This window comes from Ambystoma mexicanum, chromosome 2q (genome assembly GCF_040938575.1).
Source record: "Ambystoma mexicanum isolate Mex_15411 chromosome 2q, UKY_AmexF1_1, whole genome shotgun sequence".
Taxonomy (NCBI): Eukaryota; Metazoa; Chordata; class Amphibia; order Caudata; family Ambystomatidae; genus Ambystoma; species Ambystoma mexicanum.
This window is the reverse complement of record NC_090924.1, coordinates 193836543-193862880: the sequence shown is the minus strand read 5'-3', so window position 1 is coordinate 193862880 and position 26338 is coordinate 193836543. Positions and strand designations below refer to the sequence as shown.

The following is a 26338-nucleotide window of genomic DNA, read 5'->3' as shown; positions in this document are numbered from 1 at the left end:
AGGAACCCTCTGCTTCCTATAGACAGATTATCTCGAAGATGAGTGAGGTCTTCAGCGCGCGGGGTGACGCTGTCCTTTTTGGGATGCAACTCCTATGCTCCAGGGGTGTGAGGGATTTATTGGACCGGGCCTCAAATGTACAAGATTCCAGCAGCCTTGACACCTCCCTGGTGCTGGATATTCTTCTGACGCCTACTCCGGGAAGGCCGTATGCGTCTTTGTAGTGAATTGCTTCCTCCCACGGATTCCCGCTTCTCTTTATATATTTCTCTCTAACTCTCTATGCCCCATTTATCTCTATCTCTTTAACCTTCTGCGAATCATTCAGTCTGTCAATCTCTTTCCATTTCTCTCTACCCATCTTCTCCTCTTATCCTTTCACACGCTATGCATCCATTCACTCTTTTTCTGTCCCTCTTTCTGTTACTATATTTAAGATTATTTTTCTTTCACTATCTACCTGTGTATCTTTTTCTCTATTTCTCTTTCAATCTGACTCGCTGTATCCCATCTTACTCTTACATCCCGTCCCCTTTCCTCCATACTGCATGGGCATCCCTTCCAAGGGACGGGAGATGGAACCTTTTTCACCAGAAAAAACTTTCATCCAATTTAGATTTAGAGGCGCGCGGCCCAGGGAGCATGCACTGCCCTGACTCCGCCTGACTCCTTTTCCCCCTCTGGTGCCACACCTCAGTCCCCTTTTCCGCATCGATGGGAACAGGCCGAATGTTTGGCTTTGGCCATGTAATTCCACGCGCGGATACGACTACTTTCTTTTTTGCCTTTCTTATCATTCAGGTACTCTGTCCTCAAGTGTCACGCTCCTCCCCGGCGCATGTCGACTTTCACAGGGTTCAGCAGGTGTCCATCCTGCAATGGGCTCTACCCCCACGCCTTCTGCCTACGTTGCCTTGGCCCCGACCACGGCTGGCAAGCTTGTTAAGCGTGCAGCGCCCTGTCAACGAAATCGCTGAAGAACAGACTAGCCAGGTGTTAGGCAGAAACCTGTGCAGTTCCCTTGGGGAACACTGCAAAAGATTTAAGACCACAGGTATAGCAGTAAACCCACTTGGTAGCAGTCCGCACCACCCAGATTTACCTGGTAGCTGTGGCTGAGCAGTCAGACTTCCCTCAAGAAGAGTTAGGCAGTATGTAAAGTATACACAATATGTACTCAGACACAATAGCACAAGCAAACACTGACCAGAGCTTGGTTTCAAAAGTATATAGTTATTTATTTTCAAGAACATATAAGTTGCAAACACTCTAGCAAAAATATAGTAAAACACTCTAAACACAGTTATATGGAAAGCAGTCCCAATCCTTATTCCTATCTAGACAACTCTAGGTTAACACCACATAATTCAAACAGAGGTGAGCGCTTAACGTTAGATGACACTCTAGTAGGTAAAAAGAAGGGAGAAGGAGCAGAATTAGGTTAAACACACCACTCTAAGGTCCAGAACACTTGCAATAGGCTCAAAGAAGTACCAAGTCACAGGTGAGCAAAAGTCACTAGGCAGGGCCCACTCTTAGAGTAGCCGGAGCGAAAAATGTGCCCAAGATCACACTGTTATTAGGGATTCAAAGTCTTGCAAAGAGTTAGAAAGAGTTTAGAGTGGCTTAGAAAGTTTAGCCAGGGTGTCCCAGGCACTCCCAGGTTCGAAAGCCGGGGGCTAAATCTACCCCGTACAGTCGGTGGCAAGGGAAGCCAGGCGGAACACGGTACCTTAAGCGGAAAGGGTCCTCCAGCGGTGGCAGTTGTTCCAGGCAGTGGCAGCAAGGCTCGACGTCGGTCAGGGGAGAAGAAGTTCTCGCTGAAGAGCAGAAGAAGAAGGTCGTTGCACTGCCCGGGAAGAAACCAACCGCGGAGTCCTCCGGTTTAAGGGTTGTACCGACTTTCGCGGTTAGGGGTAAAAATGTGGTATTCCGGTTGCCGGGGTGCTTGGCACGGGCAAGGCGGCCACGGGATACCTCGAGAAGCGAAAAGAAGGTGAAAACTGGTTGTCCCCACCAGTCAAGGGAAGGAGCCACTCCGTTAAGAGTTCTCCTCGGTCGTCGGAAAAAGTGGTGAGACGGTTCAGCAGGGCTCCACCGGGTGGTGTCGTCGAAGCAGGTCGGCTCAGCTCTTCCCTCGTCGGATTCTTGGTCCTGTGGCGACTTCTGAAGTTCCAGTCCCCAAAGCCCTGCTTTTATGCAGCAAACCCCCATTCACCCAGCCTAGCTGTCACTCAAACATGCTAAGTGGTGAGCCGGCCGGCTCACCACTTGGGCCAATCAGGACGGAGTGCGACTTGAGTTACCAAGGTAACTCAGTCCAGGGTGCCTAAATCCCCCTCCACCCCTCCTAAGTACCCCAGACAGAGTGGCACCACTTTGGAGGGCTTCTGTGGAGAAGCCCGCCAAAAGTGGAACAAAGGGCTCCACTTTGGGTCAGAGTTACAGAGGCGAACGCCAACGCCATTTTAGGATCAAGTTTTGGCAAAAAGTCCCAACCGGAGTTATAATAATAAATATATAAACCGGCGGTATGTTTAAGGCTACCGTAAATAAATAATTAAATGTGTTAGCCTAAAACAATGGGAAATCCCATAGGAAAATATTCGCGGTCGAATATAAAAAGTAGTTTCCACTGCCACCAGCCAAAACTCGATCAGGGGGGACGGAGACGTGCCCCCTCGACTAACAGACCCTGGGGCAATCGAATTGCCCCAGCCAGTGCGTCCACAATATGATGGTTTGTACTGGTTCTGTTCAGGATTCAAGACTAGCAAAGTCTTTGGTGACTTTACATGCCCTGGGAGACAGTAGTCAGTCCCAGGGTATGGAGTCTATGTTGGGGAGTCCCTAGGACACCCCTGGGTCACGGCACAGAGGGTGCTGTGTAACCCACATCACAAAAATACATGAGGCCCTATGGAGTAAAAGACCCCATAGCCCATTCAACACAAGGTTTAACCAAGAAAACACACTTCAACATGTCCAAGAGTGAGGGTAAAAGAGTCTCACTCTTGGCAGGAGAAAAAAAAGAAACCCCAGAAATCCAGCAAAGCTGCTGGGGGACTCACTAGGTAGGGAAATTCAGCCTAAACAGAGAATTCTCCCTAACACCAGGTGGGGGGAGCTCTTTCATAAGTCTCTTCCAGAGGACCTGAAGAACTTTGTGAAACATCGAACCACGCCCAAGGTAGGGCCTGTATTTTCCATTGCACCCCGCAAGGGAGACTCCTTCCCAAGGACTCGCCCGCGCGGAAGGGACCGCTCAGGTCCTTGTACCAGCACGTGCACCGAGGCTGCTTCAGCTACCGGCCGAGGGATCCTCCCAGTGACAGTGTTGAGGGACCGGTAGGTTCTTGTACCAGATTTCCATCCGAGGGGCTCTGCCCTTGTACCAGCATTATGTCTGAGGGGCTATGCCCTACTACAGGCAATATGTCCGAGGGGGCGCCTAAATGCAGCTCTACCGACCCCCCGGTTCGAGGGTGTCACACCTCCCGGGTCCAGACCCAAGGAGCAGGGTAGGTCTTGCGATCCACCATCAAGAGTCTTCGAGGAGCAACACGATGCAGGCATGGGACAGGCAGCTCGACAAAATGACCACCGTGCCAAACATGGACACCCGTCCAACGCCATTCCAGGAGTGGGACTGGCCTCAACCAGGTACGTGGCCAACAGCCTATCATTCATTTGCACAGGGCAAGTTCCCTCTGCGTCCTTACGGGCAGGGTATGCAGAGGCTCTAGCAGCCCTCCCCCCACCTACCCTGTCGGTACCACCTCTACAGCTTGTGAAGAGGGGTTCTTTGAGAGGTTCCCCAGGCTCACGAAGTCCCCTCTGATGGGGGTTATCCTCAGGGACGCGATTAGGGAAGTGCTCCCTATGATGCTACCGACACCACAGGCTCTTCCTCTGGCGCCCCAGACGATTCCTCAGGTGGTTCGGCACCAGCCTCAGCCTACAGCTCGGGTCTCTGTACCCCAGCTTCCGGCTCCCGCTACACCTCCACCTACACAGGATCCTCTTGACCCACAGGATACGGATGAAGAGGATCCTGACACGCCATCCTCAGCCAGGGCCTTCCACGAACATCTTGCAGGGCTGTCGGAGTACCTGGGCCTACCTCAGCCCGGAGTTGAGCAAAACGGGAATTCCACTGCAGACCAGTGTAGTCTCTCTGGCCAAAATGTATTGGCTGAAGCCCCACTCTGTCCAGCTGTTCAATCGACGCCTGGACACCAGGTACAGGCAGATGGAGGGGGATACACTCTTGCTATCTGCCCATCCTCAACCACACTCCTCGGGGATCGTTGCAGCATCACTACACTCCAAGCCTCAGTCGTCCTCAGCCTCCTCCTCAGGGACACTGCTAGGCAAGGAGGAGAAGATCTTGGAGGTATACAGGAAGAAGCTGTATTCCAACGTGTCCTTGCATCTTCGTCAGGCCAACACTGATGCCATTCTGGCTGCCGCTAACAAAGGTTATTGCGGGAAATTCCCGACTTCCTCCCGGAACTCCCTACGCAGAGCCAATCACGTTTTAAGGTGGGACTGGCTGAGGCCAAGCTGGTGGCGTAGGACCTCATGGAATCCACTGTGGCACATATTGACATCTATGGCTGTGCCTTCTGTATCGCCACAGACATGAGAAGGACAGCCTGGCTCCGGGCAACGAAATTCAATCCGGACGTCCAGGAATGCATATTAGATCTGCCATACGAGGGGTGGTGGGGTGCCTCTTTCACTCCTCCACTGACAAAGAACTGGACAAGAAGAAAAACGGCTCACAAACGGGCAAGTCTTTATCTATCTTGACAAAGACCACGCACAAGACGTACACCCAGTCACAGCAGTGCTCCGACAGGAGGCGTACATACAGAGGGTTCTGCGGCTTCCAGGAACGGAGATCCAGGCAGCCTGACCGCTTGCTGTCCCAGAACCAGCGCAAGCAACAAAAGGGTGGCTGGGGGGGATGAAGGGCTTTTTCCAGTCCCCTTCCTCCGCGACAACCTCCGAGGGAAAGAAGGCATGACATGTCCCTCTCGGTCCACGTGTCTCCAGTGGGGGGCAGGTTTGCTCTCCATGCACATTTCTGGCACCAGAATCGCACAGACCCCTGGATCCAATCCGTAGTATCCACAGGGTACCGCCTACCCATCCCATCCCAGCCTCTCCTCCCTCCACCCCTCCCTCAAGTTGGGACAGCAACTCTTCTGGCAGAGATCCGTAGAGAGCCAGGCAGTGGAGGAAGTACCAGCCTCCCAACAAGGCTTGGGCTTATAGTCCAGGATTTTCGCCATTCAGAAGAAGAACCAGGCGGGCCTGAGAGTTGTGCTGGACCTTTCCACCCTCAATCTCTCTTTACCCCTGCGAAAATTCAAGATGGTTTACGCCAGCTTTTATAGTGGAGACATTGTGCAAAGTAGACTGGACGTGCTCCCTAGATCTGAAGGACGCATACTTACACGTCCCGATTTGGCAGCCCCATCGTTCTTTCCTTTGGTCCAGGATCATGGACTACCATTTTCAATACAAGGTCCTTCCTTTTGGACTCAACTCTGCCCCCAAGGTCTTTACCAGGCTCATGAATGCAGTGGCTGCCCTCTTCAGAGCGCAGGGCCTCCACATCTATCCATACCTCGACAACTGGCTCGTCAGGGCTACATCTCTGGAAGCGGTTCACTGCTCGTCCCATGCCCTTATAAACTGCCCGCACGATCTGGGCTTCTCGCTCAATCTCAAGAAGTCGCAGCTGCAGCCTACGCAGACTCTGACATTCTTGTGCCTCATCTGGGACACTGCTCCGAGAAGGTGTTTCCGTCGCAGGACAAGATCTTGGCAATCAAGAGGGCCACCGTCCACTTCCTCAGCAGAGAGGTGACTTCGGCTTGGTGGTACCAGCATCTCCTGGGTATCTTGGTGGTGGTCTTATTAGCCATCCCACACACGAGACTGAGTATGAGGAGGATTCAGCTGCACTTCGCTGCCTCATGGAACCAGAAGCGGGGCTCTCAATCCGAGAGGATCAACGTTCCTCCATCTCTCCACCCGAACCTAACATGGTGGTCCAGGGACTGCAACCTACGGACGGGCAAGCTCTTTCGGCCGCCCACCCTGCAGGCCACCATCACCACAGACTCCTCGCCTGAGGGCTGGGGAGCCACCCTGGTTGAACTCTCGGTCCACGGCACCTGAACTCGACGGGAGCAGGAATACCACATCAATTGGTTAGAGCTGAACGTCATCTGGCTAGCGCTCCGAGCATTCCTACCACTTTTCAGGGGCAAGGTTGTCCTCATCCAGGCAGACAACTCGACCTGCATGTACCAAGTCAACCTGCAGTGAGGCTTCAGATCCCCTCCTCTGTGCAGACTGGCAATCAGCATGTGGGAGTGGGCCCTGGAAAACATCTCCCTCACGGCAGTCCACCTGCCGTGGGAAGCCAACCTGGAGGCAGACAGGCTCAGCAGGTTGGGAGCGGATAATTACGAGTGGCAGATGAACAACCTCGTCATTCAGGAGATCTTCAACAGGTGGGGTCATCCCCAGGTGGATCTCTTTGCCACCTGGCACAACATGAAGTGCCCTTGGTACGCCACCTGGCAGGGACAGGGCCCCGGCTTCCTGGGCGACGCATTTCGGCTTCAGTGGACCAGCATGAAGGCTTACGCCTTTCCGCCCACTCCGCTGATTCACAGAGTGATTTGCAAGTTCAAGGAGTCTTGCCAAATCAACATCATTCTAATACTCCATGGTGGCCGGCCAGGCCATGGTTTTCGGAGCTGCTCAGCCTCTCGGTGATGCCTCCGATTCACCTCCTGACGGGCCCAGCACGTCTTCCGGCGCAGCAGGGGGGCAGGGCCATCCACCCCACTCCACAAAAACTAGCCCTCACAGCGTGGTACCTGAGCAGGTAACACTGCAGCACTTCAGCCTCTCACAGGCTAATCTGGAAATCGTACAGGGCGCAAGGAGCATGGCTACCAGGGCCCAGTATTAAAGTAAATGGACCAGATTCTGCCACTGGGCAGACTCCAAGGAAATAGACCCCTGGCATGTACTTTGGACGACGTGCTCTCCTTCCCGGCGCACCTCGCCCACTCTGGTGTGCAGTTGCACACCTGCCGTACATACCTAGCAGCCATCGGGCATACAGGAACTCTGAGGAGGGGATCTTGTCCTCCTCCAACCCGATCGTCAAACATTTGATGGGGCTCGCAAGGATCTACCTGCCCGTCAAAAGGCCGCACCACGTGTGCAACCTCAACATAGTCTTGGGCGCCCTGGCGTACAAACCGTTCGAGCCAATGGCATCCGGCTGGTCACCATCAAGACGGGCTTGCTAGTAGGCCTCACCGCGGTTCTTAGAGTCAGCGAAATGCAGGCGCTGGTTGTCGCAGAACCATATACCACATTTCACAGGGAAAAAGTCCTGCGGACACACCCAGCATTTCTGCCCAATGTGCTGTCTGCTTTCCACTTGAACGAGGAAATAGTCCTTCCTACGTTCTTTCCCGATCCCAAGGATGAAGCACAGAGGGTACTGCACTGCCTGGATGTCAGGCATGCCCTGAAATGTTACTTGGACAGGACCAAGGGCTACCGCAAATCGGACGCCCAGTTTGTCACGTTCGAAGGCTCAAGACCAGACTATCAGGCTTCCAAATCCCACTGGATGGTCTCGGCCATCAAAGAAGCGTACGAGGGCCAGCACAAGCCGCTCCTAGCCAACATGCATGCCCACGCAGTCAGGGCCAAGGCAACGGCCATCGCATTCCAGCGCCATGTCCCTTGGCAAGTCCTAAGCAGAAGCAGAGCGGCCACTTGGGCCACTCCCTCAGCTTTCTGCAAGCATTACGGTTTGGATGCCGTCTCTAGATCTGATGGGGCGTTCGGACAGGCGGTTCTCAGAAACCTGTTTGCTTAAGGAGTGTCTCCTCTCCACCCTGGGGCTACATTTAGTTGTAATCGCCCATACATTATGGAGGAAAGAGGACGGGACGTAAGAGTAATTATAAATTACTCACTTCCTCCATACGTCCCACCAACCTAACCCCTAATAATACTGGTGTCATTAGGCAATGTTAGATCTATTGTCAACGCGTCAATGGGGACTGAGGTGTGGTGCCGGAGGGCGGAGTCAGTGCAGCGCATGCTCCCTGGGCCGCATCCCCGCACGCCTCTAAATTTAAAAGGGAAGAAGGTTTTTTTCTGGTGAAAAAGTTTGTCTCCCGTCCCTTGGAAGGGACACCCATACAGTATCGTGGAAAGGGGACTACGGACTAAGAGTACGTTAGTCATTACAGTAAGTAAGGTATAATTATTTCAAAGAGCAAATGTTAGCTATTTCACTCAAATGGAGGCCTTCAATTTTTTTTAGATGTACTTTTCTGAGTATAAGAAGCCAGGTATGACGGACTATTTCATAACCGAGACAGCACAATGTAAGCTCATATTGAGACTTTGGCTTCTTGTCTCGCTTTATATCATGTGAGACTCCTTTTAATCCTGCTTTTCTGCCTGCATTCTGTAATTGTAGTCTCAAATTCATGAAGAGATAGAGAAACGAAACTACCAGTAGTGGAATCGGAGCTAGTAGCCCACCTAATTATGTTCTTACCTGTTGAATTCTGGTTGTTGTAGAATTGCGTTTTTTTTATCAATGCATGAATACCATTATCAGAATGCAAATAAAAAAAACATGGTTAGGTGGACTGCACCAACCTAATATGGTCTATTGAAGGCTTTGCCAGTTTACAAAAGAGAACTTGGGCTAAACCAAAGCATATTGACGTATTTTGGCTTACATAGACTGCAAAAAGAAGACCAAGTAAGTATCTTCATTTTCACTATAGTGTTTTTATTTTTGTTTTTAGATTAGTTTTAAGTGCTTCAAAATTTGGAACTTTTACAGATACAGAAGTAGGAAGATATTATATGATTTCCCCAGGAGGACGCAATTAGTCAGTTTGGGGTTTATCTTTGGCCTCCATGTGTAAATTGAACAACCCAATCAGCAGTACACATGTTCTCTACTGAGCCCACTTTTTTCAGGGAAACCTTTCCCAATGCCTTTTGTGACTTTAAATCTGCATTCAAAATTGGATAAAAAAAACTAAAAGTCCCAAAAAGGAAAGGAGGCAACAGGACTCAATGCTAATATATCTGGCACATTTTTAATGTCTGGCTGGATATTGATTTACCACTAAATCGCAGCTAATGCATTTATAGAAAGAAGAAACTCCTAAAGAAAAAAACTGCTCTGAATTGCCAAATGACATTCACATTATGTTAAGCTTGCAGACGAATAGTGCCAGTGTAGAGTAGTGATCACTGTTCTGGTACCTCTGAACTGAATCGATTGCCTGCTGCGCAATGAGATGTTGAGTGGGAGCATACAACAAAGTTATTCAAAATAAATCTTTAACGATTTTGGAATAATTCGGAATTTTTATAAAAAAATTGGAAATTCATCTGCAATGTGCTGAGAGGTTTGTGCACAGATTGTGTACATTTATCTTTTTTGCATTGATCAGTAGGCTTTTGCAAACAGCCTACATTTGCTGTGCGCATGTGTATTTATATATGTGTATGCATTTTTTCAAGTAATGTTCTGAATAATTACTTCAGTAATTAACTGTGCAATTTAAGCTAAATTGTATCTGAACGTGCCACAAAGCTCAGCAACAGATGTATAGTCAATAAGGCCCTTCACCAAAAGGGTTATTGCACATGCAAAGAATGTGTAGTATGTTTTATAATAAACCCCTAGAAAGGTTATGAGCACTGGATAAAACTTGGGAGTTGGTATTTTTATTTCTGGAAGTTTTATTTAATAGGAGATAACATATTTCATTTTTTTGGTAAAAGAAGCCATGCTGACACATCTTTTTGCACGCTTTTCTGCTCTTTGTCATTCTAGTTTCAGTGTTTCACATTCGAAGGAATCAGCATGATATCTGGGGCAGGATGAGCAAGTGGCTTATGTGTTCTACGGTCAGAGGTAGCTGCTCCTAAGCCCTTACCAACCTAAAAGTCATTAAAACGAACAGACAGAAAATGTATAAGAATCTATTCGTATAGCTATATACATTTTTTCTGTGACATATACACAGCTCATTTTTTTTTCATAGGATCCAGTGTTGTTTTCAGGCTCCCTGCGAATGAATTTGGATCCCTTTGATAAATATTCTGAAGAAGAAGTGTGGTCAGCTTTGGAACTGGCTCACTTGAAGAATTTTGTGTCTGGTCTTCCTGACAAACTGAATCATGAGTGTTCTGAAGGAGGCGAAAATCTAAGGTAATTAATTTCCTATATTTTACCCTTTTTATGCAATTGTGGCAATGTCTCCACTAATGATCCATTTAGGATTGATAGAACTGCTTCTCGGCAGATATGAGATTCGTTTTTTTGCTTGTAGGAGTAATCTGTAAATTTTCTGGAGGTGTTATACAAGTTGCATTTCCTCCTCCTTCCCTCATACCCGTCGCCGAAGCATGGATTCTCATGATAATTGACATTGGCACAAGTAACTTTGCATCTGCAAATCCTTACAATCTGAATTACCTCTTCATGTGTCTTAAGGCTGTAACGCCATGCCTCCACAGGGAACTGATGTAACGCCCCCACTTCTGGCCACCTTTCACGCATCCTATTATGTCATTATTGCACCCAAACATACCATGTGTACAGGGTTGCACTTTCAAAAAATGTCTTGGAAACAAACTCCTGTTTTATGGATAACTCTCAAGGCATTTTCTACTGTGGAGTTGTTCCTTTACTCTTTTTTTTAAACTTTTTTCTGGAACAAGTTATTAGTGTTAGTTTTACTAAATCTTTGGACAAAATTATTAATTCAGTTTATGTTGAAAGGGTCTAGTAGCAAAGTGCATGTTACACACCCCTATTTTACTTTTGTATCGATCTGCCAGGCGGCGTCTGATGATGGCCCTTAGTGAATATTCTAGCTAGACCTACATAGATTTGATTTACAGGAAAAGAAGGAAACAACTGCAGAAAGGGGCTGACATTTTGAAAGAGTAGATTGACATTTCTACTTGCTTTAAATGTGTTGCTTATGCCACCCACTGAGAATGTTATGATATTTCAAAGCTTTTATTTTAGTCCAGTTAGTACTACACGCAGCCAAATGATGCATTTGCCACACTTGCCAAATGTCACACTCTATTTGCCTGTTTAATACCATTAGTCCTCTGACGCTAGTCATGAAGAAGACTCCTTTTGAATTTTGCTTTTCCTGTAACTGTAAATTTCCTTGGAAGGATAAACACAATATGTGGTATCATTGTCTTCCAAGAGACCATCAGGAGGCCAAATGTCAAGCGTGTAACCTCTTCCAAGCCAAAGGCACTTAAGGAACAATGATCAAAGTGTTTGGCAGCCTACACGAAGCATGCTGAGGCATCGACGAAATGCCCCACCACCACAGAGAAATCTGAGGCAGAGCAGGACAGTCATGGCTCCATGGCTCTACTCTTGATATCCTTGCCCCCGTCATGAGAATCCGCCTGAAGCCCAAAGCCAAATGTAACTCCTGGTATGACTCCGATCTCGCCACCCTAAAACGCAAGTGCCGGGTTGCAGAGAGGAAATGGCGTGCTTCATGTTCATCCTCTGACAAACTGGCCTGCCGCCTGCTCCAAAGGCAGTATCAGCTCTCCTTTCTCACCAAGAAGAGAGCCCTAATCCAAGCCCGCATCTCTGCGGCATCTAACAACTCCCCCGAACTCTTTAAAATCTGCAAGGAGCTGGCCAACCCTGTTGCAGTCTCTACCTCTCCTGTCCCCTCCCAGGCCCTCTGCACTGCATTGGCCTCTCACTTCATCTCTAAAACTCAGGACATCCTGTCCTCGCTCTCCTCCTTTCACCTCCCTCCCTCCCTTCCCGGCTCTTCCTCTGGCCCTTCTGCAGTCGCCCCTCCTCCCTCTTTCTCTGCCTTTCCACTTTTCTCTGTTGACGAGGTTTCCAGACAAGTCCGATCTATGAAAGTCTCGTCTAAACAGGTTCACCCCTGTTCCTCCAAAACTATCAAGGACCACATCGACTCCCTGGCTCCTGCCCTGGCTGACTTTTGCAACCACTCCTTCGCCTCTGGAGTCTTCCCTTCCCCCCTCAAGCACTCCCTTGTGCACCCTCTTCTCAAGAAACCCTCTTCCGACCCCTCCTGCCCGGCTAACTATCGCCCTATCTCCATCACTCCCTTCCTGGGCAAGCTCCTGGAGAAACTGGCCATCTCCCAGCTAAACCTCCATGCTGAATCTGTTGGTAGTCTTCATGACCATCAATCTGGTTTCAAAGCTGCCATAAGCACGGAAACTGCTCTCCTGAACATCCGTGAAGACCTGCTCTTGAACCTCGATTCCAACACTCCGTGTGTTCTCATTCTGCTCGATCTCTCCTCTGCCTTTGACACTGTCAACCATGCCATCCTGCTTAACCGTCTCCGTGAAAACCTGGGTATCACTGGTCAGGCTCTGGCGTGGCTGACCTCTTTCCTTTCAAATCGACCCTCCCAGGTCCAACCGGGGTCCTTCCTCTCCGACATCTTTTTCTCCACCTGTGGTGTCCCCCAGGGATCAAATCTCTCTCCCTGGCTGTTCAACCAGTATATGGCACTCCTTGCCCACCGCATCGCCGCTCTCTGCCCTAATTTCCAGTGCTATGCGGACGATACCCAGCTCATTTTCAGGCTACCCTCAGCCTCCCCCTCTCCTTCCCTCATCTCTGACTGTCTGTCTGCTATCCAGGAATGGTGTGCCGCAAATGACCTCTGCCTTAATGCCAGTAAGACTGAGATCCTACTCATCGGTACACCCACTCCCTCCTTCCCTGCAGCTCTCTGGCCTGCCTCCCTTGGCCCCCCTCCCTGCTCCTACCTGCAATGCAAAAAACCTTGGGGTCATCTTCGACTCCACACTCTCCTTCTCTCCTCATATTTCTGACGTCGCTAAGAAGTCACACTACCAGCTGCACCTCCTCAGAGGTATTCTTCCCTTCCTCTCCTTCCCCCAGAAGCTCACTGTCTCCCGAGCCCTGGTTCTCTCGAAGCTGGATTACTGTAACAGCCTCTACCTTAATCTGCCTGCCTCCACTCTCCGCCCTCTGCAACTCATACAGAACAGAACTGCGAGACTTGTCCTTGGCCTCAAGCCCAGGGACCGTATCTCTCCAGGACTGAAATCTCTACACTGGCTCCCAGTGGCTGCGAGGATAAAGTTCAAAACCCTCTGCATTGTCCACAAGGCCTTCTGGGGCCTTGGTCCTATATACCTTCAACTCTCTCTTCCCAAATATCTTCCTTCCCGAGCCCTTCGCTCATCCGCCTCCAACTCCCTCAGGGTCAGCCGCTTCTCGAAGCAACGAGCTGGGGGTAGATCTCTCTCCGCGGCAGGGGCCTCCCTCTGGAACAGCCTTCCTGCCTCCCTGAAACTTGAGGAGAACCATCTCCGGTTCCGGAAGCACCTCAAAACCTTCCTCTTTGCCTCTGCTTTCTCTCTCCCTCTCCCCTGCTGAACAGCCAATTATTCCTCACTGATACTGCACTGATTCTGCAACTGGACCACTCTTAACGGCCTCGGTCCTGGGCCCAGCCACTCTCCACTTGCACTGATGCCCTGGAACCCCTCTGCACTGCGGGACTGTCTCTGTATCCCTACAGCCCCCCCCCCCTTTTCCAGCACTTTTCTGCACTTACCTTGCACTTGCCACCAGTTGGCCCTATTTATTTATTACTTTACGCCACTTACCTTTACTGCACTTCCCCCCCTCCCCTTGCACTTTTCTCCCTCCCCCACCCTTGCACTTGCGCGATCTGAATGACACCTGGCCTAGTAGAATCATTGTCTGTTTCCCCTTGTTTCCTCCCCTCCCTGCCTCATCGCGCCTTGAAACACCTGTGTATAGGCGCGTTACAAATGCCATATCATATCATTAGTGACGCTGTGGAGACACCTGATGAGGAAACTGGGGATTCCCAAGTGCCAGTCCCCAGCTCTGAGTGGCAGGTGTCCTGATCTGTTTGGAGGGTGGCGGTGGTGACAAAGGCAAACATATAAAGCACAGACAGGGCTCTTGCACGGTGCTTAGTATGTCGACACCAAGTAAACAAAAGCATACTGTTTCACACAAACAGAAACGTACTTCGCCCAAGCGAAACGTTTCAATGCCATTGTTGAAAAGTGCCAAAACGTCAGTGCAACACTTCACCTCAGCAAGCACTTCGGCAGCTACTAAAACCTTTGTGCCAAGTGGATCGCTCTAGGTGCATGTTCCGAAGGCCACACACGAACCAAGCAAAGCTAGTTCCGCATCCAAAATAGCCTTACTTTATACCGAAAAAAACACTGCAGGTGCCAAAACAGACAGTTTTAATAATTGTAGAGTCACCTCTGTTTTTCCATTCCAAGACACCCTTTCTTCTAGCGGTGATTGGACTAAGGATAGGTTTGAGAAAACACTAAACAAAATGGCTTCTTTCATGGAGTTCTTTGGAATAACACCCAATTAAGCATAAACATGTAGTTCAGGAGGAACCCCCATCTAAAACAACTAGAGTAGATTGCACTCACTGATTCTTATGAGGAGTCCATAATCAAACTGAATGCTGCTGAGGAAGATGAGGTTTTTCTAGAAGCTGATCTAAGCACTGAGCCAGATGATTATACTGTCCATCTCCAAATATCGTCGATGATCCAATATCATCATCACCACTCGTTGATGATGTTTGCATAAAATGTGATCTTCTTAAAAAGTCTGCTGATTATTTTAAGATTCGGACCCAGGAGTCCGAAGAGGACACTGACTTGGATGATATTCTCAATGAAAAGAAACGGGTAGGGAAGTATATCTCACTATTGCAATCAGTTAAAAGGAGATTATTACCATTCCTTTCAACTCCAGCCCTAACCCGGGCTGTCAATTCTCATTTAGAAAAACATTCAAAGCTAGCGCCTACAGACCCACTTTCGAAGGGATTAGTTCCTCCGACATATTCCACATCTATGATGGGTAATCGCAACAGCTGTGCTGCTTTGGATAATTTTTCGGCTCCTGCGTCGATGACGTCGATACGCTGTCCTCGAGGGCCTCTGTCGAGCCGACGTCACTGGATGTTATAAGTAGGACGCACGACGCCCGTAGCCCCAGTTCCGTTTTTTCCGCTTACGTGTTCGCTTCGGAGATATCTGCGTGCCTCGGTTCTTCTAATTCTATCGGTTCTTCGAACTTGTTTTGTGAAGTTATCATGTCTTCATCTTCTTCTACCCCGCGGTCGGGATTCAAGAAGTGTCGGGACTGCGGTTCCAAGATGTCACTTACGGACCCGCACGGCGTCTGCCTCTGGTGCCTCGGGCGAGGACCATGTCACCAATGACTGTGACGAATGCCAGTCTTTGACGTCGAAGGCCTTGAGGGAGCGAAAGAAGAAGCTGTCAGTAGGTAGGGTTTCCAAGCCCCGGAAGTTGAAATCCGCTGGGCTTTCGACCGACGATTCGAGGGGCGACTCTCCGCTTCGGCCTAAGTCCAGGTGGTCTCGGTCCTGGAGTGGTTCCCTCCATTCCTCTACCTCTTCTAGGCACTCGCGGAAGCGCTGTCACCGGTCACCTTCCCTGTCACCTACCTGCCGTCTGACTCTGTTAGACGTCGGGTAGCTTGTCCTACCAAGCATTCCTCTCCTGCGGAATGGGGCGCATTTCGTAAGGAAATTATGGCGACTTTCGAGTTGCAGGGCTCCGTTCCATCCGCGCCTTTGAGAGAAGCCGGCAAGGAACGTGCTAGCTCCACTGTTCGCATGCCTTCGGGCTCGGCGGTTGGCGCGATCACCGTGAACCTTCGAGGTCCCGGTCGGACAAGGTGGATTGCTCTAGCCATGACCGCTCCAGGTCCCGGTCCTCGACGCCCTCGAGACCATCGGAGCCTGTGAGGTCTCCGCCTCCGAGGAAGTCATCAACGCCATCGGCGCCAAGGCCGTCGGACACTCTCGGGCACCGCCCTCGAGGCCTGTGTCGAAGCCATCGGCGCCACACTTGACGCCGATTCCGTCGACGCCTTTTGTGGAGGCTTTACCAGAGGTAACCCGTGCATCGGTGGATACTCCGAGAAGGCCCTGAAGAAGTCAGTAAGGCCTGTCTTTGAACCTTTTTCTGTGCCCTCATCCAGGGATTTATTCCAGCCTCTCGATTACATCTCTGAGGTGGATGAAGGGTCTGATGAAGGTATGGTTCCTGAAGAGGTTCCTGACAAACTCTTGTCTGGTCATAGCCAATTGGAAGACTTGCATCAGTCTTTGCAGGAGGCCAGTGGTCTGGACACCTCTCAGGAGGTTGAGTTCGGTAGGCCTGAGCCTAGCACGCACGCCGAGTCGTCATAACAGCGTCTCATGTCAAGGGTGACGGAGTACTTGGGGTGGTCTGCACCACCAGTGGATTTTCTGCAGGATGACCTGACGGATATCCTTGACCAAGGTCCACCCATTGACCCGGTGCTGCCATTTCATATGGCTTTACAGAGAAGGGTGGCGGCGGCTTGGACTGCTCCAGAGAGTCTCCCGGCAGTGAGCAAGTCGTTGCCGAAAAAATACCATCCAACCAGTAGCAACCCCTGTTACTTGACTACGCACCCCACTCCGGAGACTTTGGTGGTGCAGGCGGCTATGGCCCCAGCAAAGCAGGTGTTGTACCCTACCATCCCTCCAGATAGGGACGACAAACGTTTTGATGGTTGGGCGAAGAAAGTGTTTTCTTCAGGGGAGTATGGCTTTACAGGCAACCAACTCTGTGTGTGCCTTAGCACGTTTCACTCACTCTCCATGGAATTGTGTGTCTTTGGCGGCTGAACATATTCCCGAAGGGGAGGAACGGGATGGTTTTCTTGCCCTCGTTCAGGATGTCAAGGATGCCATGTGTGAATCCATTCAGTCGGGTCCGGACATGGCAGACTGTGTCAGCCGGTGCATGGTGGCGAGCACCGTGATGCGCAGATTTGCGTGGTTGTGGAAGTCGGGTTTGCTCCTGACATACAAGCCCGGCTTCTCAACATGCCCTTTGATGGTGTACATCTTTTTGGCAGTAAGGCTGACGAGAGCCTTGAGAGGTTGCAAACCTCCAAAGCTGCAGACTCCATATCAATCTGTTGGAGCTGAGGGCCATCAGGCTAGCCCTGAAGGCTTTTCCGCCGTCTGTGCGGGGAATGAATGTCCTGATTCTGACAGACAATAGACTGGCCATGCAATACCTCAACAAAAAGGGGGTGGGGGGCAGGGTCTCTCCCTCTGTGCAGAGAGGCGATGCAGCTCTGGTTCTGGGCCATCCAGCAGGAAATTTTGATCTCGGCAGTTCATCTGGCTGGAGATGATAACGTGGCGGCGGACACTCTGAGCAGGCAGAGCACGGTCTCTCACGAGTGGGAGCTGGCTCAGGAGATTCTCCTGGAGATCTTCACCCTTTGGGGGACCCCACAAGTGGATCTCTTCGCCACCAGTGTCAACCGGAAGTGTGAAAGGTTCTGCTCGTGGGAATTTCCTCCAAGAGGAGCTTTAGGGGACGCGTTTGTAGTGGAGTGGTCCTTCCCACTACTGTACGCGTTTCCTCCAGTCCCCGTCATTCCACAAGTGCTACTGAGGTTCGGTTCCCGAATGATCCTCATTGCTCCGGCATGGGCCAGGAGAACTTGGTATCCAGACCTTCTCGACATGTCCATCTGCCCTCCACGCCGTCTTCCCTACCGAGATGATCTACTCTCACGGGAAGGGGGTCAGGTTCTCCATCCAGAGGTCAAGTCCCTCAACCTTCATGCTTGGCTTCTGAAAGGTTGAGGTATAAGGAGTGGGACCTCCCTGAAGACGTGATGGAGGTGTTTCTTTCGGCCAGAAGGCCCGCAACAACGTCCCTGTACAGTTGCCGTTGGAGAAAGTTTTGCAACTGGTGCAGGGTTAAGAATGTGGATCCTTCTTCTTAAGTAGCATATGGTCACCTCCGTGCCCGTATCCTCTCTTCAGGCAGACTCTGACACATGGTGCATGTACAGTAGTATAATCCATCACACCATCCTTTGATGCCTGCATGCATTTTTGCACAATACGAAACATAATGACCTCTTCTCTCTTTTCTGAGATCTACTTTTCTTCATGTGCTTGCCTCTATAGTTGTTGGATTTCCAGCACAGCAAGCAGAAGTCTCGGCCCTGGCCCTGCCCAGCTGGCCATTTTCACAAGCAGTATAAGAGTCCTGGCACACCGGGATAGCAACCACGTGGCATTCCCCTGCCCTCCATATATTCATAGGGTGAGTGTTCCATGTTCGTTTGTCAACAGTATCAAAAAAAACCTCGACACCCCTTTGTAATTTTCCCTGTAGGGTACTAGTTGTACCAATCATGTTCAATTTTTTTCTGCCCCCTTTAGGGATTAATCACCATATTACATCTATTCTGCCCTGAGGAAGGCTTCGACCACACTAGCCTGTATACGCCAGCCGAAATGTGTTTCTCCTTGCGCTTTGTTCCCCTCCCTTCTGGAAGCACTTTGGGAACAAATCTTCGATATTTCATGCACATTGGCAGTTAATTATATGGCAAAATAACCATATGACATAAGTTGATTGTGAATAATTTCAGTCTGTCTAACCCAAGGTAATTTTTTACACACCCTGGTGATATACAGCCCACAGGTACAATTGCTTTCCTGTTGGGCTTCTGTTCTTTCATTAATTGTTTTTCTGCACAATATCCTATTTCATTTCTCTGACGAAATTATAATGTACACATGATGAATGTTATGCTTTTTCATTTTTTTTTTGCTATGTCTTTTAAACCTGTGTAAAAAGCATTCTGAAATTCTTAAAAAATGTTTTTTTGTATAATTTTATTTTCATGTACTCCTAGGATTTTCCTTTGGTTTTGTTGTCCCTGTGACTTTCTTTGAAAGCACACCCCTTATAATAATATGGAGATTTAACCGAAATTGACAGAATTTAGGACTGTCATTGGTGTGGGTTCCTTTCTTAAGTTCTTTGTTTTGAATGTTTATAGTGCCCCTGCCCACGCATACACACTGGGGCACACCTATTGTTTGTATTTAGATCCTTTTTCATGTGCCATTCCTGTGGTACTGTCTTTTTTACTTTCATTAGCCGACAAGGGCCTGCAAGTGGGTACCATTAAAGGTTACCTGGCGGCGCTGTCCATATTTGAGCTCGTCTGAGGAGTGTTCTTATTTTAAGATTCCTTTGATTTCTCAGTTTTTGAAAGGGCTCATTAATGTGTTCCCACTGTCACCTTTCCAGGTGCCCGGTTGGGATTTGATCCTGGTTCTAAAATTCCTCATGGGAGCTCCGGTTGAGCCTTTACATGCTTGCCCTTTGAGACTGTTGACCTTAAAAACTGTATTTTTGGTTGCGGTTACTTCCGCTCGCGGAGTGAGTGAGTTGCAGGCTCTATCCGCCAAGCCACCCTTCACGGTGTTCCATAAGGACAGGGCTGTCCTTGGGGTTCGTCCTTTTCTTCCAAAGGCTGTCGGAATTTCATTTAAGCCAGAAGGTAGTTCTTCCGGCGTTCTATCCTCCTCCGCATCCTGGTAAGGAAGAGGAGAGGCTCCATAGGTTGGATCCTAGGAGAGCGTTAAGCTTCTACATCTCACGCATGTCCCGGGTCAGAGTGGACGATCAACTCTTTGTGGGATACGTTGGAAGGTGTTCGGGTCAAGCTGTTACTAAGCAGACCTTGTCCAGATGGATTATCTTGACCATCTCGGAATGCTACTGTCTGGCGGGTAAGGACCCTCCGGTAGGCTTGAGGGCCCATTCTTCTAGGGGTGTGACTGCTTCCACTGCTCTGAAGAGGGGTGTTCCCATTCGTAACATTTGTGAAGCAGCCACATGGGCCTCTGTCTATACCTTTGTCAAACACTACTCCCTGGATACTGTTCATGGGCAGGATTTGGCCTTTGGTAAGGCAGTCCTCTATTTTGCAATTTGATTGGGCATTCTAAAATTCTAAATTCTTTTCCCACCTCCATACATTGGTACTGCTTTGGGAGTCTATCATAGATGTGGAATAGGTCGGAGGAACCAATCCCTTCGAAGAACAAGTTACTTTCTTACCTGGTAACGTTCTTTCGATGGGATGTTCCGACGACGTATTCCACATCGCTCCCTCCCTACCTGCCCCTCTACAGAATTTCTTATGCGATTGCAGCTTTTGTTTCTGCAAGGCTTTCTGTAGTCATTCTGGCAGAAGATTGGTGCCACACGTTCTGGGAAAAAACTACAACTGAGGCTACGGGCGTCGTGTGTCCTACTTATAACATCCGGTGACGTCGGCTTGACGGAGGCCCTCGAGGACAGCATATCGACGTCATCGACGCAGATGCCGAAAATGTTTCCGAAGCAGCACAGCTGTGGTGATTACCTGTCATAGATGTGGAATACGCCGTCCGAACATCCCATCGAAAGAACGTTACCAGGTAAGAAAGTCGCTTGTTCTTTTATCAAGGGTCAACTAAAACCGGATTCTCTGGTTGTTTCTATTACCTGCAAGCGAGCTGAGACTCCCTTAGCCACTTCTGAAGCTCTGCCAGATAGAGAGGTAAAAGATATACGCACTAGGGAAGAAAGTCATTTCTTTCTTCGCTTGCCAAGCCACTACAAAAGGGGTATGCCCAGATGTGGATCCCGTGCCTGCTGGGCTATCGACCCAAGCTACTCACTGATGAGGCCCAACAAGTCCAAAACATGTTAGGGGATGCTTGCAGTCTCGTGCAGAATGGATGTGACCAAGCAATTTGGGTTGTACTGCCCCTTTTGGAGTGGGACCTTGCCTGATTTGCATATGTTCTTTCCTCTTTTGTAATGGCTTGGCAGGCGAAGAACGATGGTCTGAGGGTTACCCAGAGCAATAACAGAGGTTAATTGTGAGAGGGACATTGAGTCCTGTTCACCCTAGCGCTGGGTAAATTAAAAGTTCAGTAGATCAATCTTGACGTAATAAAGCGATTCCAAATAAATTGTTGGTGCAGTATTTATTGTGAGAAGTGGGCCGATAGATTGTTGTGAACATTTGAGGTGAATCAAGTGTGGCGATAGGTGAGCATGTTATATAAGTGATGTGAATATATTCATTCATGGGAATTCAGTTTGTATATATATTAGTGATGTACAATTATAGATTATTAAAACAGAACATGTTCATTCAATATTAGTGCAACATACATTTATAAGCATCATTGTTTATTGAGATACGGAATGCACCAGGGAAAGAACGGGGAACAGAAAGGGAGAACTTTTTAGTTAATTGCAGCAAGTACAGTTTGGTTAGGCATATGTGTGCCCATTGATGGTAAGGTCATGGTCTTACTGTGTGGTGTGATGAATCTTTCATTGCTGGAGTATGTTGGAAGTGTGTACGGGGTGCTATTTCTTGTCCTGGTCTCGGTATGGCCTTGATCTCAATTTGTTCCTGATTTAGAATTGTGGAACGGTGTTCATCCTAGCACCCAAGGTGGCGGGCTCATCAATTATTTGCTAATTAACATGAGCTGGGGGAATGAGAATTGGGCAATCAGGCATGTTAAGCCCTTGGTGGCCAAGGTAGAAAGGAATTGCTAAGCCTCATTGTACCGTTATATAAGTGCAAATTGTCTCCCAGTTTTCTGTCCGGGCTGAGTCAGTGGTGTACCATTCTACATTGTGGTCCTGGTAGAGTGCTAGGTGCTGCCCAGATTGGGGCATAATTGGTCCTGCCCTTGTGCGTGATTCTTAGTTGTGTTCATGGTAATCCTAAAATAAGAATATATACAACTAAGTAGTAATAATCTAGTTTGGGCATGGTGATCTGTGTAGCAAATAATGCATCTATATTTGTTTAGTAGAATGCATTTAGAAGAAGGTTGCACAGGTGTGCGTATTTTTTGTTAAATTATTTCAAAACTTAATTGGGCCAATGGGTCTCCAAAGGAATCAGATGGATTGGAAAAAGTACTGTGTTGAATTTATTAATGTTTGGTGAGCACCCCTACTGGGGGAGCTGTTGCTAATGCCATACTTTGTGAAAGTAAAGTGCCTGCCGTGATTACTGCTATCCATTTACTATGTGGCTTGCAATGCTTTTCCTATTGTAGTGTGACAATGTAATAAAATGCATACTCATATGTGTAGTCCCCAGTGTAAGGCTCGAATGCTGGGAGGCTGTAGTTCTGAATAATATAAAGTAGTTCTGTGAGTGCCTCATTTGTGTGAGGATGCTGCTCTTAAGAAATCAATGATTGCTGGTGAAGCAATGCAGAGAGCTAGGTCGGCCAGAGCTATGCCTGAGGTCAGGATTAATTCCTAACCTTCCAGCCATCACCTCTTTTATTTTGCGTAATCCACCATGGCTGAAACAGTCTAACAGACGTCTTTTCAAGGCATGTTCCGCCTGTCAACTCAAGAATATTTACATGGAGGATCAATGTGATGAATGTTTGTATCGTCTGTATCCAGACCAAAATGTTGTTATTATTTATTATGTATTATTATAATGTCAACTCTTGCTCTGCTTGCCACACTTTTTCAAATAAAACCTTGACAGAAAGTTATAGGAGGCTAGTGGCCTGGCTGGATGAGGGGGGAGACTGGGATAGGAATCTGCATCAGTAAAGAGCCATGCTTCTCTTTGCCATAGCCGGCCCCAGAACATGTTCCCTCCTCCAAGAGGTTGAGCTCCCACAAGGAGGCTTCATGCCTGGTAATATAGCTCAGCAGGTTGAGAATTCACTGCTGCGATCTGTTTGATATCTGCAGGTCACAGGTTTGAATCCCGGCAAGGCCAACTCAGCCTTTCATCCTTCATAGGTTGATATGTAAATATGGTCTCTGTACAGCACTTAGGCATAATCACTATATAAATAACAAATAATTATGTAGGAAAAGTGTGAGCAAATGAGATGGCATCCATGCTCTTTCCGCTTCGGATAAGGCAGCCCTGCCACACAAATCCTCAAAACATCCACTGTCATTGAGATCCACAATGACGGCGTAGTCAACGGCTCATATAGAGCCACCCACGTGTATGGCACCATCCATGGCACAACAATCGCCCACAAAGCGGTTCAACGACCCCATCGACACTTTTCTTGTTGATGGTTAAACCTGCCAAGTCTTCGTCATCAATGACCCTGAAGAACTCTGCTTCGATGACGGCAACTCGGTCGATGACACCCTTGTCGACTATAGTCTCTTCTTGGTCAACACAGCTTCAGACAAGACCACCCCATCCACGACATCAGCAGTGGCTTCTGCACACCTGCAACCTTTACTTGCTGTGTTACCTTCTCATAAGAGATGCAAAGAGTCTTTTCTCTGAAGCCCTATGTCCCTCCATCTTTACCTGGTTCATCAAATGTGCCTCCAGAGGACATTTTAGCACTTGATTGACACTGATATTGAAGGCCTGGAAGGGGTTTTCTCAGAAGAAGAGACAACCTTTCCATCTTCCCTCCTATGCAACCATCTTGTGCCACTTCCTTTTCTGCATAGCCTCGGCCAGCACCCACTCTTTGGAGTCACACTATCTCGCCATGGACATTTTGTGCGATCTTACACATGTTGGTGTGGGAGCTGCCGTCACAAGTTCCTTCCATACCCCCTCCTGTTCAACCTCAACACCATCCCCACAACCTGCCATTGGCAGCCCCTCCCCCCTGCCCCTCATGTCCCCAGCCCTCCAAGATGCCAGGCTGGAGCCAGGCCACGATCACCTACATGGCCCTCGAGGGCCTCTCCATCCCTCCAAAGACCCACTTGGAGTCAGACTTGGCGCTTGTGGCACCAGACTCACTCACTCCCATAGGATAACAATGGGGATTGGACTTGTAGTGCATTGATGGCGACAAGATGGATGCCCCCACATATTTCGGTTCCCAGAACTGCATGTGCGGTCTAGACTTTTGGGTGTGGTTCAGCCCAGAGACACCAGGGATACCCAAAGACTATTTAAGCCACACCCAGGCTGAGAAACATGCTTTGCGTTTTCTGCACCTGCAGCGTGACACTCACTGTGTTTGGATCGGACTCCAGTAGGCCTGCATCTTTCTTCTGCGCTCAGCTCCTGCAAGAACACCATTAGGAACAGCCTTACCTTGCGGCACTTCTGCCCATCATTCATCGCTCCTTTTGTTCTGCAGGCATCTTTGGCGGTGTCATTCCCATCCCGGCACGCCGCTTCCTAAGCAAACTGGAAAAGAACTGAAAAAAGGCATTAGTAAGCATTATGCAAATCTTCGCTTATTTTTAAATACTGTACGAGCTTCAAACGCTTACCTGAATCCCAGCCGCTCTGGGGGAACTCTGTCTCCGGAACTTCTCATCCATCTGCAAGAGGGAAAAGACACTCCAGGTTATCGTGGAAACATCTAGAGGCGCCGCATACCGCGCTTACCCACCGCATTTGTTCTTCATAATCGGCATCCACGCTGAAAACGTTGCAGCACCTAAAAGACACAGAAAAAGAACTGAGTTCAATACAAATACGAAAGGGGTGCATTGCGCATCGCGCTCTCACTCACCTTCAGCGCTACTCATCTCAGCAGCACGCCGCCATCCCCGGATGCCAGCCATCATCTAAGGAAGGAAAGGAACGAAGTTAGAGAACAGTTCAAAAGACTCATTATACTTACCTGTCGGACTCTTGCCAGTGAAGTAACTAGGCAGCAACGAGCCCGCATCAATCAACACGCTCCTGCGCTGAAAGCAAGACGGAGAGCACACTATCCAAGAAAACAAGGGGAGCTGTGGATCAAAGGGAAGGGTTGGACCCCGGGGAAGAAGGGGTTCAAGCACACAGATACAATAGGGAGTTAAACTCTACCAATCCTGTGTTTCAGGCCCTGTCTCCAGTCGAATAGCCTCCAGGGAAGGGTTTGAGGTCGTAAGAGATCAGAACAGGCTGAGTGATGTCCCCGTGGATACCAGGTGAGCGTTACAGAGGAGCTGTCAGACTCTGATTCATAGGCGGGTCCTGCTCAGGGTGGTGCACCACTCACCTTTTCGCCTTCCGACGTGTTTGATGATTTAATACTTGCAGATGATGAACCTTCTCTAAGCTTTATACTGTAACAAGTGCCACAATGTCCTCAGGCTGATGTGCGCTATATAAATATGAATAAAACAAAACAAACAAACAAAACCTGATCAGGGACTCTCCTGATGAGATTAGGACTTTTCCCACCATCCTGTCCAAGGCAACAAGATGTTTGACCCCCCTACCTAGTGGACGGAAGAAGGGGGGCTTCCACCATTAAAGCAGAGAAACAAGGCTTGGAAGTCTGTGATATCTGTTCCTATCCTGAAAGACATTCAAGAGTTTGGTCTACTAACAATGAAACACCTTTTTACTGCGCTTTCTAAAAGGACACTACCCACAAGTCTTTGTACCCAACCCAGGTCTGACACTGCACTGTGATATTCACTGCAGCCCACAAGATATTGGCCAATCCCTCTTCTCCGTGTGCTGTGCCTCCAGACAAGGAAGGGAGACATAGGATGCCTTTGGCAAGTAGATTATCCCTACTGCAGTCACTACCATCTGTACCTCTGTGTCAGACAAGGAACAAACGCAACATCACGTTGAAGGCCATCTTACCACTTGTGATCCCTAAGCTAAATGCATCAGAGGGTATCTCTGACCCTAACAAACTAGTAGAGCTATACAATTCCTCTGACTAAAGGTCTGGATACCGTTGCCCGCCTCAGATTGCGCAAAGGTTAACCAAGCGTGCATTTGAGCACCTGGTTCACTCCTGAATTAAAATATCTACGGGCGGAAAAAAGAAAGCTAGAATCTATTTGGAAGATCATCCCCTCAGTGGAGAACAAAACAAACAAGGAATATATCCACCAAGTACAAGGAAGAAATACTGAGCACTAAACGGAATCATACAATACTAGAATTAATCAGCCCACCTCTAGTACCAAAGAGCTGTGTGTGTTCCTTAAAGAGATGGAGAAGCCCATCATCCCAGTGGATACATGCGTAAAGGACCAACTCTGGTGTACAAACATTCAGAATGCTCTCACCAACAAAATAGCCACTCTCCAATCTAAAATCTCTGAAAAAATGTACAAAACATAAGCAACATCCCCCACAACACAAAACCAAATACCAATCCACCTCGGGACTTTAAATTCTCTAAAATCCCCGCCTTGTAGGTTAAAAAAAGCATTGCCTCCCTCAAACCCACACGATAGCAAGGCGATAGCTGCCCAGCGCAAATAATTAAAGATGCTGCTAGAGACCTAGCACCCTTCATATCCAAACTAATCAACGCCTCTTTTACATCAGGTATAGTAC

The 26338-nt window shown here is 48.8% G+C and overlaps 1 protein-coding gene across 2 annotated transcripts in view; it reads left to right on the top strand.

Moving 5' to 3' along the window:
- Positions 1 to 26338, top strand: part of ABCC1 (ATP binding cassette subfamily C member 1 (ABCC1 blood group)) — a 2255476-nt gene that overhangs the window by 2100402 nt on the left and 128736 nt on the right. For both annotated transcript variants that reach the window (XM_069647115.1, XM_069647114.1), the window contains one exon: positions 10134 to 10300. In XM_069647115.1, the coding sequence (XP_069503216.1) occupies positions 10134 to 10300 (167 nt within the window). The remainder of the gene's footprint in view (positions 1 to 10133; positions 10301 to 26338) is intronic.